The 15,309-nt window shown below is 31.8% G+C and overlaps 1 protein-coding gene across 1 annotated transcript; it reads left to right on the top strand.

Annotated features, from left to right (window-relative positions):
- Window positions 1-9,969: 9,969 nt before the first annotated feature.
- Window positions 9,970-13,883, top strand: LOC139810222 (phospholipase A1-like). The gene is made up of 9 exons (XM_071773602.1): window positions 9,970-10,052; window positions 10,547-10,583; window positions 11,863-11,923; window positions 11,993-12,137; window positions 12,289-12,416; window positions 12,714-13,027; window positions 13,130-13,238; window positions 13,399-13,422; window positions 13,535-13,883. The coding sequence occupies exons 1-9, from the start codon at window positions 10,023-10,025 to the stop codon at window positions 13,722-13,724; spliced, it is 1,038 nt and encodes a 345-aa protein (XP_071629703.1). The 5' UTR covers window positions 9,970-10,022; the 3' UTR covers window positions 13,725-13,883.
- Window positions 13,884-15,309: the final 1,426 nt, after the last annotated feature.

Below are 15,309 nucleotides of genomic sequence, written 5' to 3' on the forward strand. Positions count from 1 at the left end.
CATAAAGTTTTACAAAAAATGTTTAACATATTAAGAAACAATGCAAATTATTCCTTACTGTAAATTGTACCGCATAACGAACATTCTTACTACCGAAGGCTACGTGAATATTGGAAAAGGTCTTCTTACCTTTTGCAATTTAAAAATTTGACCAGCGAGTGGATTTTTCATTGCAAGATGACAATGATCCAAAACATTCAACACAAGAATACTTTAGAAAAATTAAAAATATCGTTATTTTACCGATTAGAATAGAAAAAATAAATAAAGTACAACAAATTTATTTGCAATAACTATTCAAGAAACGATAAAACGATAAAAATCTTCATAGTCTATTTGTAATACTTTGGCAACACGAGCTTTGATAACAGCTTATCAGCTTTACATTTCCTGGTATAAAATCAATAATCTTACCAATAAACGACTGCGAGATTTTAATCCATTTGTCAAGAGCAATTGCGCAAACTTTTCATTCGCATTCTTTGCCTTAAGATCTCTACACTGACGCTTTAGCCCTTTCCACACATTTTCAATCAGATTTAAGTTTAGCGATTGACTAGGAGGTTATACTTTATTTGGTTCACGTCTTTTTTGAAAACAATTTAGCGGTTTCGACTACTTGAATGTTTTGGATCATTGTTAGCTTGAAAAATCCATTGTTGGTCAAATTTTTAATTTCAAAAGGTAAGAAGACCTTTTCCAAATATTCACGTAGCCTTCGACAGCAAGAATGTTTGTTATGCGGTGCAATAATCCCATTTCTTCTTTATAAAAGCAATCCCATACAAGCACATTTCCGCCATCATGCTTTATAGTTGCGACTTGGTTTAACGTTGGTTAAATCTCTCGCCAGAATGATGTCGAATATATCGTATTCTATCGGTTCCAAACAACAAAAATTTGGATTTATCGCTTCAGATAACTCTTTTCCATTCATTGACAGTCTAATGTATGTGAGCCATTGTAAATTAATTCAAATCTTGCCTTTTTCTTTCTTTAATTTAACGACTTTTTGACGGGCCGTCTTCCAAATAAACCGTTATCCCTTAAGCATCGCTTTATCGCTTTACAGTATCAACTGATAGATTTTTGCTACGGGAACTCAAAAATTCGGCTTGGATTTCCGTAGAGGTGCGTCAACAGTCTTGTTTGGAAAGACGAACAATTTCGCGGTCCTCAGTCATAATTTTTAGTCATGGCCTCTTATCTCAAAACTCTTTATAATACCTGTTGTACGGCCGATTTTGAGGCCTTCATCCATACGATGACAATTTTTTATTGTTTGCTCATATAGAAATCATAGTCTTCCTTTCGCGTTCTGTGAAGTTTTTTCCACGCCATCTTAATACAAAATTTCAATATAACAAAGAAGTCAAACAAGTATCTTTAATACTAAGCCGTGACAATAAGAGATATCAAAATTAATATTTGAAATGTATATTATATATATGTATATTCGAATAATAGGAAGAGCAAGACAAATTGAAGTAGAAAAGTTTTATATCTTTCCAGAACTATTTAACATAATTCTAAGACATATTTCAACATAATGTCCAAAAATAAAGTCAAAAGATCAAAAGTACGTACACTTTTGCACGGTACTGTAAATAAGAAATATGTGTATTACAAACATAGACATAGTATATCTAGACCAAATATAGAAGAGTGAGAGTCGTCAAATATTAGGCAGAGATAACATGCTTTGTATCACTGGATGCGCCATACGTTAGAAAAAGACAGGCTGGTGATCGGTGATACAGCAACTATCTCTAGACTGACGTTCTAACAATGACGTTCTAACAATGGGAAACGATAGACCGTGCAGTATTGTATGTTGTCGTCTATGATAACAAAACACCAGAAGTGCTTCAATATTGATTCTTCAATGAACGATTCTAATGGAGTAGATTAATTAAATTTCCTAATTACGGTAAGATTTATATCTGTAAAGAAGGGAATACATATTCAAACGTGTTGTATTTGAAAGAATTGTTTGCCGGCTCATGTGTAATCCCTTCGAACCGCGCGTGACTCAAAGAGATCACATCGTTCCGAAAAAAAAACAACCCAGCCAATTAGGCAAGGCACGAAATATTTGACTTTAACGCAGCCACCAGATTCGTGATAAAATGCGACGCGACTCGGCGACGATGACATAATTTCAGTGCTCATTGTCTGCGTTTGTGCGGCGTGGGAATTTCTTATGCAAATTATCACGCCGCATATATATACTAGACAGGTCTGGACTCCGGAACGGTGAGCAATATCACGGAGAGACGCGTGACTAATAAACGAATAATCTATGCTAATTCGCACGTTTTTCTTCGTAGAAAGAATACGCATTCGCTTCGGCATAGGCAATATACACGGAAATTAATAGAATAATGTATTTATAGCCGTCTGCGAGCTAGCCGGAAAAAAGAAAATAAATTGAAAACGTCGGGGAATTCGTCCTTGCGCGCAGAAAACGACTGGTGCGAAAAGAAAACTTATTTTATTTCCCTATTCTATAGAATATAGATATAATCCTATACTCTGAGTCGTTTTGATAGATATTTTTCATACAGATTAACAATAAGTGTTAATTGTAAGTTATCTATTACATTGTACATACATACACGCAAGAATGATGTATATTATGTGCATTAGCGGAAATATTAATGATGTTATGTCTAGTTATTATTATCGTGAGGTCGTAATGTCGATTAAATCGTATTTAACTTGTATCAAGATCTCCGATTATTTAATTTGTTTGGAGCGGAGGGATAAAACATAAAAACGAGGTTTGACAGTCTGAATTCTGACTTATTCTGCTCTATTTACATCATCAAACTTACACATGAATCTTGTTTTTATTTACTATTATTGTTCTTAGCTTATGTTTATTCTTCTTAGATTAAATTGTATTTTGCTTCAACTTTTTCTTAACTGTTTCTTGCAATCTATCTCATCACAAAAATATTGCATATGTGATGTTACACGAGTGTCCGCAGTATAGTCTTATTGTCAGCTTGGTTCGTGAATTCGCTATTATATAACTATTATGTAGCATTCTTGAGGAGAATTGTTGGATTATGAATAAATTTGCTTATTTATATTATATTAATTACCTACTGCTAGAAAAATGGTCCATAAAAGACCTCATTTTGTCTTTATTTTCATGAGACAGAGAAACATCATAGAAAAACATCTAACAATAAGTCATTTTATTTAAAAAAAAGACTGCTATTTTATTATATATATTTCCATATAGGTATGCATAACAATTGTTACGATAATACGTATCTCTAAGTAAATAATAAAATTGTAACACGTCGCAAAGACATAAGGGATCTGGATCTGTAACAGCAGATGAATTAATCTTCTGCCGAAAGATCAATCCTCTTTCACTTTATATTATATTATATTGCACAGCGCGAGATTATGTAAATTGCTTCATATAATACACTAAAAAATTGATTGAAAGAATTAATTGAATGCAATATTTAACACTTTTTGTATCCGCGGAATATATTCTGGGTTTTCACAGTTTTAGTATCCATCTGTGAGTTACGAAATATTCCGGTTCTTTTTTTTACATTACTCCAAAGTTAATAACAGCGCGTGCAGAGGATAATATTCAAAAACCGAAAACGCGGAATATTCCGTAATTTGTAAATTGGTCAATAAATCGTGACTTGTAGATAAAAGAGGGGGGGGTTGACAAAAGTCTACGGAACGGTCTTCTCAAGAAAGATGCGTCTGCGAAGTTTTTGTAGAATTTTAATTTAAGATTGAAAATTACGAGTCGAGACATTAAGAATACAGAAGCTCGGTGCATACTCAAACGATGCATGTGAACCGAGGAGACAAATGCTTTCCTTTTATTTGTCGTGATATAGATATAGATATATGCATGTATATGTACCAGTAGTTGTGATAAATAAAAAATATTAGATGCCAACAAGATTACCTTAAGATACACAGGCTGTTTGCAGGCTAAAGCTGACAAAACTTCATCTTCCTAACAATAGCCGGTTAATCTTGCAACTTAAGTAAATTGAGCAATTGCTCTACTATCTCTCTCTATGTTCTGATAATTACGCGTTAATTATTTAAATCTATGTACATCCAATTCTTTTTTTACGTGATTCTTTTTACATGCGGTTCTTCGAAAAATTTTTGTAATTTCTTATACAAACCTTAATTTTAATTTCTAATAATAAATTAATAAAAATGTATTAATTGGACACATTTCTCCCCATATTATGTTAAAAATGCGAATAATACCTTACGTAGACTATATTTTTCAAATCATCGTCAATTATTGTAGCTTCAATTATATTTCGGCAGCTCGGTTGTCATTGTCAATCAAGATTCGATTATCATTTATAAGTTGTTCTTTCATTCTTATTCTCTTCAAACTCAATCATATAAACAGCTTCAAATAGTGTGCCTTCAAAATACATGCGTGGGCTTTCCACGCGTGGAAAGTTGTAAACCCATGTGGCACCTCGTTTCGCGTGGAAAATGTATGCGCGGAAGCAGCAAGTTAAAAATGTTTAAAAAGTTGCTAAACTTTGGAGTCGCAAAAAATCCTTTTGGTATATGTCTTTTTTATCTAAAAGGAACCTATTCACAAAGTTTCATCTACATCGGAGCACGGACGTTTTCGGAAGTTTTGCCACAAAATCTTCAACTGTATAAAAATCATATCTTTAATTTTGTCTTTAGCTTAAAGAACATTAAAATCGTTAAAATTCATGAAAATATTACCAAAATCTTCAAGGAAAATAAATTGGTTAATTCTTACTGATTATCGTGCTTTGATTAAAATAAACATTTTTTATTCTAAAAATCTCGTGAACGTAATGCATTTCAAAATGCGGGAGACATTTATACTTATTTAAATTTGACTTGCAATTAGATTTAAACTTATAGTTTTTAAATAAAAGCCCGCGGCCGTCATTTTTTAAAATAAATTTTGTATATATTGAAAAAAATATGTTGTACAAAAATTGTTTTAATATATCCAAAAATATAAAATAATTATGCATTGCAACATAAATGATGTTGATTTCTGATAAGAAGAATGTTTAGGTGATATAACGAGTGTTGTTCAATATTTCATAATTTTAAAAATGTTAAAAATATTTTTGAAGAAAAGTGTTGAAAGAGACAGATTTTAAAAGGATATTCTAAAAGGAGGTTTTTAAAATATATTATAAGTGTGGTGAAGCGATCAGAATGTTTTTTTTATCCAAATATCTGTTTATTTATAATGACACGCAAGAATTCTCAGTGTGTCATTTCTCGTCTCTGACGTTACAATCTCACACTACCGCAGCGAGAACTCAGGAGTCATAGGCCGATTTTCATAGTCGGTTCTTATTTCAAGACTGTCTTAAGTAATATCTTAAGATGCTAATACGGCTCTGTGATTTGTTCATGACGTCTTAAGATTGTACTTAAGACAGTCTTAAATATAAGAACCGACTATGAATACCGGCCTTATAATATCTTTTTTTGCATGTCTTTCGGATTGTTAGTATAATACTTTTGATTTCCTTAATACAATACACGTGTAGAGAAGTATATATGCTGTGAGTGAATAAAGTTTTCATTAATACTGACAATTTTACAGACAAGCTATCAAATTCCTGTATCTTCGGCGTTGAATCGGTGTCAATGGTCCTGTTCACGAGGTAAAACACACGCGAAAGTATCCACTGTTAATTAATTTCTTGCATCGCTTATGTTTGCATTTGTTACAGTGATATTCCTCAGGGTCAAGTTGTCAAGGTAAATGAATCCTGCGATTTTATTGATTCGTCGAAACCGATGATCTTTATGACTCATGGATTTCTTGCAAATGCATCCACCTATTACTTTTCTGATTTTGTTAAGCTATTGGTGAAGTATCAAAATAAATGGAGTATGCATCAGCACCATTAAATAAGCAGACGACACTGTCATCATCGCCGAGAATATAGAGGACCTCCAACTACTTCTAAATAGGATCTCAGAAGCTGGGCAAAGGATGGATCTAAAAATTAACACAAATAAGACAAAGATGATGGTCTTCAGCTGCGCTAGCCACGAGGGCGCTTTACTGCACCTTGATGGCGTAAGGATAGAACGCGTTGCATTTGAATACTTGGGAATCTTGGGATGCCTGATCACAGAGGATCTGGATCCCGACAGAGAAGTTAGGCGTAGGATAGAGATCGCTCGCGGAGTCTTTAATAAGATGAGGGCTTTCTTCTGGAGAATGGTTAAGTGCTATGTGCTATGTATGGTCAGTGCTGTTATACGGTGTGGACTCTCAAAGCAAGCACGCTGAACCGTTTGGAGGCATTTGAAATGTGGGTCCTAAGAAAAATGCTGCGAATTTCTTGGGTCGATAGAGTTACGAACGCTGAAGTCTGGAGGAGAGCAAGTGCACGGCGAGAGTTGCCGATAACGGTCAAATGTAGGAAGATCGAATATCTTGGTCATGTCTTGAGAGGGGAGAAGTACCGCCTCCTCCAACTAATATTAAAAGGAAGGATCGTGGGTCGACATGGAATCGGAAGGAAGAAGCTCTCATGGCTGAGAAATATTTGAGCATGGACTGGGGTGCGGAGCGCGGAGGAGCTCTTTCGTATAGCTGTGGATAGAATAACTATGGCCAGAGTGATCGCCAACGTCCGGGGGACCGGGCAGGGCACGTGAAGAAGAAGATTGGTGAAGGTAAATATTTCTTATACTCCAGAAAAATAATACAATACAGTATTTCTCTCTTTAATCTCAAAGACTTATATTACATCGTAGGTATGTGACATGTAAAATATTTCGTAAGTGCTGGGCCTATTGCGCAACGTAAAAAAAATGGACCTATACATAAGTTTTAATTAATATTTAAATTTACATTATATATATATATATATACACGTAAAATACCAAATTATACAGGGTATATCTAAGTTTTTTGGGGCAAATTCTATCAATATGTTTTATTAATCTTTATAAAAAGTGGGAGATCTACTAACATTTTAATGTCAAGGTGATTTTAGCATTAAACTTTGGAAGATAAAAAGTGCGCGACTGTTTATTAAACATGTAGAATCAAATTATAAAATAACTTGTATCATAAAAGGTAAGATAAAAATAGATAAAAATAAATAAAATTAAAAATATATGTTATATATTATTATATATTTAATAATGTAATATTAGATAGAATAAAATAAAACACTGTTATTTACACCGAGTCCTCGGTCCAAGAAAAAGTTACTAGAACTCGAATCGTGTACACAGGCAACGCGGATGAATTTCTCGAATAGAAATCTCGTACAGAAAAATGTATCCTGTCCCATTTTTCCGTACAAGTTGTCGATTCAATTCCATGTTGCAAACGTTATTACTTTATAAATAGCTAGTCAATGATGGTCAATGTAACGTTGGACAACGGAAATGTATATAACTTTCATAAATCTTTGATAAACACAGGCCTTAAGAATATGTAATTGTATGAAACTTACTTACAGTAAGTTGCCGCAACAAACGATAGCAAAAAAAAATATATACAAAATCGTCATTAATCGTTTTCCATAGTTTTTGGGACGTTAAATACAATCCCGTTTACCAAGTTGCTTTATGTCGCAATTATGAGAAATTTGTGATTAAAATTGAAAAAAGGGTTATTTTAGTAGTATTTTGGCAAATTATAATTACGATACGTAAAAAAGCTAAATAATCAAAAACCGCCAAATTTCGAGCAAATAAAAGATGTTAAAAATAAATTTAATAACTTCAATAAAAATATACAATCATGTTAACGTTTCGAGCTTTACTTGGCCTTCTTCAGAAATAAATAACGATGAATAACACATTAAAAATATCTTGCATCAATTTACATCAATTTACAAATAAAATTAATATTAAAAACATGAAACCTATAAGGAAAGACATTCGCACGCATTGTGAGGCCAGCGTATATTAACAAACAACAATATAATCTCGCTCGACTAAGCAAAAAAGCTAAATAATAAGAAACGGCCAAATTTCGAGCAAATAAAGGATGTTGAAAATAAACTTAATAACTTCAATAAAAATATACATAACAATCATGTTAACGTTTCGAGCTTTACTTGGTAAATTGATGTAAATTGATGCGAGATATCTTTAATGTGTTATTCATCGTTATTTATGGTTTTGAAGAAGGCCAAGTAAGGCTCGAAACGTTAACATGATTGTATATTTTTATTGAAGTTATTAAATTTATTTTCAACATCTTTTATGTGCTCGAAATTTGGCCGTTTTTTATTATATTTAGCTTTTTTGCTTAGTCGAGCGAGATCATATTGTTGTTACGGTACGTAACATTTAAAATATTTTATTGCAATTAAAATTAATTATATATTGTTAGAACTTTTATTTTTTAAAAGAAAATAGTTGTGTCAATTATAATTAAAAAGATATTTATGATTAATATAAAGGTTCTTCTCAATATCATAACATCAAAGTTGTAACTTTAACGCAATAGATTCTACATATTAACTTCAGAAAAATTTCCTTCTTCTTCTACTCTTATTTACCCTATGATTTAAGTTTGATTAATAATTGTGATATTTCTGGAAAGAGAAGCACGCACGGAATGTTGCATCTTCGCGATTTCTATCCTACAACTTCATGAATTTTCCCTAAATAACCGTTCGATAATGCGATTTTTAATTAAAGACAAAACGCAGTTAAATATGGCGTATATACAACTATTCGACTGAATGCATTGTATCTATAAATACTTGTAGGATATTATAATTGCAACGAATTTATGTGAATGAGTGCATCATTAAAGAGGGGTCCATTACGTTACACATGAAACTCGGAGATGAGAATATTCAGCAGCAGCATAAAAGTTATACCCTAAATATTTTAAAAGTTATATTAATTTTTATTAATTCTTTATTAACCCTCAGTTATCTTACGTTTTTACACCACGATATTACCTCACCAAGGTCTGAGAGACCCCTGCCATTTTTTCCAGCTTGTATCTTCAAGACAAATGCATCAATTTGAAGTCTTTTTTTTTTAATCAATGCGTCTTTTAAATATCTACAAGACTGTGCAAGTTAGATTATTCCAAGTTAAAAAATGTAAATGTTATTTTAAAAAAAGGGAAGACGTGTTTTTCTAAAAAAGCGAAAAACTTTGCTTTTTTTCAAATTGATGTAGTACTGACTAAAAAAAGATACAAGGGTTTTATGAATGTCTTAAAAACCCTGCACGTTTTAACAATGTGCAGGGTCTCTCAGACCCAGGTGAGGTAACTGAGGGTTAACATCAGTATAGAAAACTCGATATACTTGGCAATCTTGGCATCTGGCTGTAGGGGAGAGTGGGGAAAGTACAAACACTTAAGGGAAAAGTTAAATAAAGCCGACGATTATTTATCAATTATAGAAGTCTTTATTTTAAATAAAATACTTCAGTTATTTGGCTTTTAACTACAATAATTAATATTTATAGATTATCAACATAAACTCGAATTTTAAACAAAAAGCAAAACCCTTGCCAGTCGTAGTTACCCGCCACACGCGCGGCAATGCCGAATCGTAGTAGGGATAATTACAAACGGGTTTTACTTTTCATGGGTGCGAGAAGTGGGAGAATATCACTACTCTAAACAATAGTATTGTTCACATTTATAGCTTGTGTTCACAGTTACCCCACTCTCCCCTATACATAGCAACAAATTATCATAAGTTGCACTTTTATATTAAAAGATATAGTCAATTATCTCATCTTTATCGTGCACAAAATTATAACCGATTATAACGAATCGTTTTCTACGATATTATAATGATAATATCCTTATTAAGCGTTCGATATGATTATCATTATTTCGAAATAGTTTACGCATACGCTAATCGCAACTATTTAAAGCGATAGGGTTACGCAAATTGTCAAGAATGCAGTTAATATGTTTTTATTTTTCGTCAAGAATGCAGCTGGTCGCGATCGTATCATTTCTCGTGCTGCTCTGCAGTCTCTTCGGTTTGATGGCGGCCGCAAATTGCGATCTCAATGTGGTAAGCGTATATTTTCTCATTTCTGGAAATAAGCATTAGAATCTTCATTCTTTCGGTCTGCTCGGTTTACAATCTCGTAGGAACGTCGACAACGATCTTACACGAATCGTCACATCGAAATCAAGTACTAAACGGTGTTATACTTCTGATATTAACTTTGTGGGGTTTTATATCGAATTGGACATAACTTATAAGAGTCTACAATTAAAATCAACGAACTACTTTCTGAAAATTTTCATAAATTTAATAAAAATTCTTTAATTAATGTAAGTTTGTCGGTTAAATAAAATGGAGCACGCTTGATCATCGAGCATTTGCGAGAAATAATATTGATTATAAAGAGGTAATAATAGTTTTAATCCTAGATGAGTATAGTACAGTATCTATACTTCTTTCTTTTATCTTTTAAGATTATTTAAATGATTTGTTGCTAATATTGAGCAATATCTGGAATAATACGATTTTTGTATTTTCACTGGCCCTTTTTCTTGCAGATGATGAGTAATAACATGAAGACTTTAATGAATAATGGTTCGTATAATTCTTTAATCCTTAAGAAATATTTTTAAGAAATATCATCGACCACCCTTTTATCGAAAAATAGCGTACTTGATTATAAAGTTAATATTCTGCTTTTCTAAAATTAAAGTATGATGTGTAGAATGTTTTAAAAAGTTCTATAGTTTTTAATTGATTTCAGAAAGAATTTCGTTTAAAATGATAAAAATATAATCATTTAAAAAATTGAGAGTTAATTTTACGAGGTCTCCAACTATATAGAAATCAATTCTTTAATTTTCTCTTTAGCCTGGAGTTATGTATTTTAAAATCGCTGAAATTCGTGAATAAAATTACCAATACCTTAAAAATATAATATCAATAAATTTTTTGCATTTTTTTAATTTTTGCTAATTTTATCACGCTTCAATAAATTTACTTTTTATTTTAAATATTTCGTGTAAATAATACATTTTAAATTGCAGAGAAGACTACAATTATTTGAATTTGACTTACATTTTTAAACTTATATTTTTTTTATGGAGACCCGCAACCATCACATTTCAAAGTAAATTTTATTGTGATATTTTCAATACAAATCTTTTAAGAATTTATTTAATTCTGTAGAATGTTTCATAATCTTTCAAAACTCCAAAATAATTACAAATTATAAATACAAACATACAATTAATGATAAGACAACTTAGTGTAGTGTTCAAGCATCACCATCTCAAGTTTTTAGGTAGGATTTTCTGCTTTAAACGTTTTTTCAAGAAACTTCACAATTTGACATTTGACGTAGCCTTAAAATTCGATTCATCTTCAAAAAGAGATTTTAATATTGAATATTAAATAAAGATAATTTTACACCCAGTGTTATGTAATAATACTAACAATGGACATGCCAGAAAAATGTTTATCAGTGCTTTATTATCGAATATAAGGAATAAAAACGAGCTAAATACACAGTGACAACTTTATTAATCGTTTATCATTACATTGTATTGTTATAGCGAAATATAATTTCACATATTCTCTGCACACTCGTCAAATAATTTACAGTTGTCAGTAATACTGTAATATCAAATATTGTACAAAGAGAATTAGTAAGATTATTATTACTGTTAGTGTGATATTTACTAAATTATCATTCAATGCCGTGGACCGTATTAATATCTTTTTTTGCATGTTACTTCTTTCGGATCGTTATTATAATACTTTTAATTTCCTTAACACGATACACGTATTAAAAAAATTGGAGGTACATATGCCGTGAATGAAGGCGTTTTCATCAATACCGGCAATTTTACAGACAAGCTATCAAATTCCTGTATCTTCGGCGTTGAGTCGGTGTCAATGGTCCTGTTCACGAGGTAAAACACACCCGAAAGTATCCACTGTTAATTTATTTCTCGCATCGCTTATGTTTGCATTTGTTACAGTGATATTCCTCAGGGTCAAGTTGTCAACGTAAATGAATCCTGCGATTTTATTGATCCGTCGAAACCGATGATCTTTATGACTCATGGATTTCTTGCAAATGCATCCACCTATTACTTTTCTGATTTTGCTAAGCTATTGATAAAGGTAATTATTTCTTATACCCCAGAAAAATAATAAAATACAGTATTTTTCTCTTTAATCTCAAAGACTTATATTACATCGCACAAGTCATGTGAAAATATTTAAGACGCAATATATAAAATAATTTAATAGAATAAATTATTTCTTTCTACAGAAAGATTATACAGTATTTTCGGTAGATTGGTCTAACGCAGCGTGCTATCATGACCCAATCGGGTTAAATCTGCTGGAGTATCCCTTCGCAGTAAAGAACACGCGCGAAATTGGTCACTACTTAGCAAGGTACGACTACTTTACGATGTTACATCAAATTAAATAAAAAAATGTATAATAAATATAAATATAAATTTAAATTTAATTCAAATTGTGAATAGTTTTCCAGATAATGTACTAATACTAATTAAATTATTAAATAATATCGATGATTAATATAAAATGCAAAATTAATACAGCGCCTATTGAAATTTATCTTTGTACGTTATATTATATTAATAACAACGACAAGTGACTATATTAAGCCGAATAAGATACGATGTTTTTGCCTTATAAATACATATTTATACAAATATTCTCTTTCAGCTACGTCAAATCGATGATCGACACGTGCCATGTTCCGCTGAAGAGCATCACATTTATGGGTCACAGTCTTGGCGCGCATATAAGTGGCTTCGCTGCGAAGGACCTTCAACGTTCGGGTTACGGCAAGATTCCGCTTCTCATCGGTACCGAACCCGCGGGTCCCCTGTTTGCACATAACAAATGTGAAGAAAGATTTTGCGAGTCAGACGCCATACGTGTAATAGCTCTTCACACATCGCTTGTCGGGATATGGCACTCTTATATAGCTCACCTCAATTTGTGGTTTAATAACGGATTCAGCCAACCACCATGTGGTAATTATTATTTTTAACTTCTTACAGTAACATGTGCTGCTAGTATCCAGGGAAACCGCCGCGAGAAAGAAATTGTAAATAAAGTAAAAATTTTTGTTTCAGGCGGGATAGTCATAGGTGAGCTTAACGTCATCTGTGCACATAATATAGCCATCGTGTACCTTGCTAATATGTTGTTCGATGGTTGTGCATATGTTGGGGTACCTACATCGTAAGTTTGCCTTTTTAACCGGTGGTACATTTAAACTCATATTAATATAACTTTATAAATTGTTCTAAACCAAAAGTCATGTCAAATCGTATTAAGCACATTTACAAGACAGAGACTAGATTATAATTATATGTACATTATATACTTCTATTTTTTGCAGACCTAGAACAAGTGAGCTTTCCGAGTATGTATAAATAAAAAAACCTTTTGCTCAGATTTATTTAATTATTATTAGACACTTCCCATATTTATTTTGTGACTCGCATCATTTTATCATGGCTGTCATTTTTTTTCAGTCTTGTGCCTGGTTGTTCTTCCAACAGAGCCAATTGCATTGTTGTGAATGTCAGGATATTCGACAGTAATTATAGCGTAAAAGGAGACTACTGTGTATCCGTTTCACCAGAATTTCCCTATTGTACAAACAACACTATTAACTGTCAAGAACAAGATGCTGTAAATTCGATAACGAATTCGATACTTTAATTTCATTATAATAGAAATATTAAACAATTGTGGTACAATTGTCAATTATATTATATATGTATAGTGAGATTAAGTAACACGATGAGCACATCTTTATTTAGTAAAAATCCTTATATATTGTTGGAATCTTTGCACTGTTAATGATAAAAATAAATAAAGCACTGCAATATAAAAAATTTAATAGAAATAATTGATAGATAAAAATTAATAAGGGATGCAAAAAAAAAACGAAAACAATTATCATCAGAAATCATTGCATTATCGTATATTTCTCACTCTTTACCTTGAAATTAAATCATATAATAATTCTAATTTTATATTATTTTATTCGTTTCTTAATATATTTTATTTTTAATATTATAATCTAGTATTAAGTTTCCATATTATTATTGATATTATATTTTAATATTTTTTAAGGGGATGCTGGAGCCGTAGCCGAACTCGATCGGCGTCGGTAAAGAAGACCGGCGAACTATATCTGTCCTTGTACTTGTATAGACAAAGATATAGACAAGGATAGCACGCTACATTGCACGCACACATACGCACGATGCACGTCGACATTATACTTTTATATTACGCTTCCAAATCTTGATTTGGAGGGTTTATCGATGTTTTTCTTGTTGTGCAATTCGGGGGAACTTGTTTTCGCGTTCGTACCAATGATATACCTCTTATATGAAATACATCTTGTGACGAGCTGACAGCTCGCCGCAACTCGAGACGCCATATTGGGATAAAAGTAGGATAAGGAAATCTGTACTTCCGTAATTTTTTCTCGTTTTCTATATAAAATCAGAGTTCCCCCGAATCATTAATGTATGTACTGCAATTCTGGAGAAGGATTTTTAATTCTGTCAAATTAATACGACGCTACGTGCCGACAAAAAATGCCGATAAAACAGACGGCCCCAGCATCCCCTTAAGCTTTAATATCACAATTTAATATTTTCTAGTTGAATAATTCAGTATCATATAGTATTTAGTATATCGCGCTGTAATATAATATTTTTCAAAAAAGGTAAAAAAAAGGCGCCAAGTACACACGTGGTTGTTACCTCGAAAAAAAACCAAGTGGTAGTATCATTAATTTTAAATTAAAAAATAAATAAAATCTATTCTAACCTAGGTGGTAGTAGCTTTAACTTTTCTTAACAAAATTATTATATTACAAAATTGTTACTTTATTCAATCCAAGTGATATCTACCTTAAAAAAACTTAAATAACAAGTGGTATCTATTAAAAAAAAATATGTGAAATCTTTTAATACTGCGCCAATTACAAAGAGAGAATATATATAGGTATATATATACATATATATATATACATATATACCTTAACAAAATTATTATTATAACACAAAATTGCGTTACCAAACTCAATCCAAGTGATACGTACCAACTTAAGTAGTAGTAGCCTTATTTCTCCTTAACAAAATTATATCACAAAATTGCGTTACCTAACTCAACCTAAGTGATATGTTATTTCAAAAAAATATATGAAATCTTGGTAAATGTTTAGTATAACGCTCTCCCCTCCGATTTTCTTACAACTTTGTAAAATTGTTTATTTCTGTGTGTAAAA

This window comes from Temnothorax longispinosus, chromosome 3 (genome assembly GCF_030848805.1).
Source record: "Temnothorax longispinosus isolate EJ_2023e chromosome 3, Tlon_JGU_v1, whole genome shotgun sequence".
Classification (NCBI taxonomy): Eukaryota; Metazoa; Arthropoda; class Insecta; order Hymenoptera; family Formicidae; genus Temnothorax; species Temnothorax longispinosus.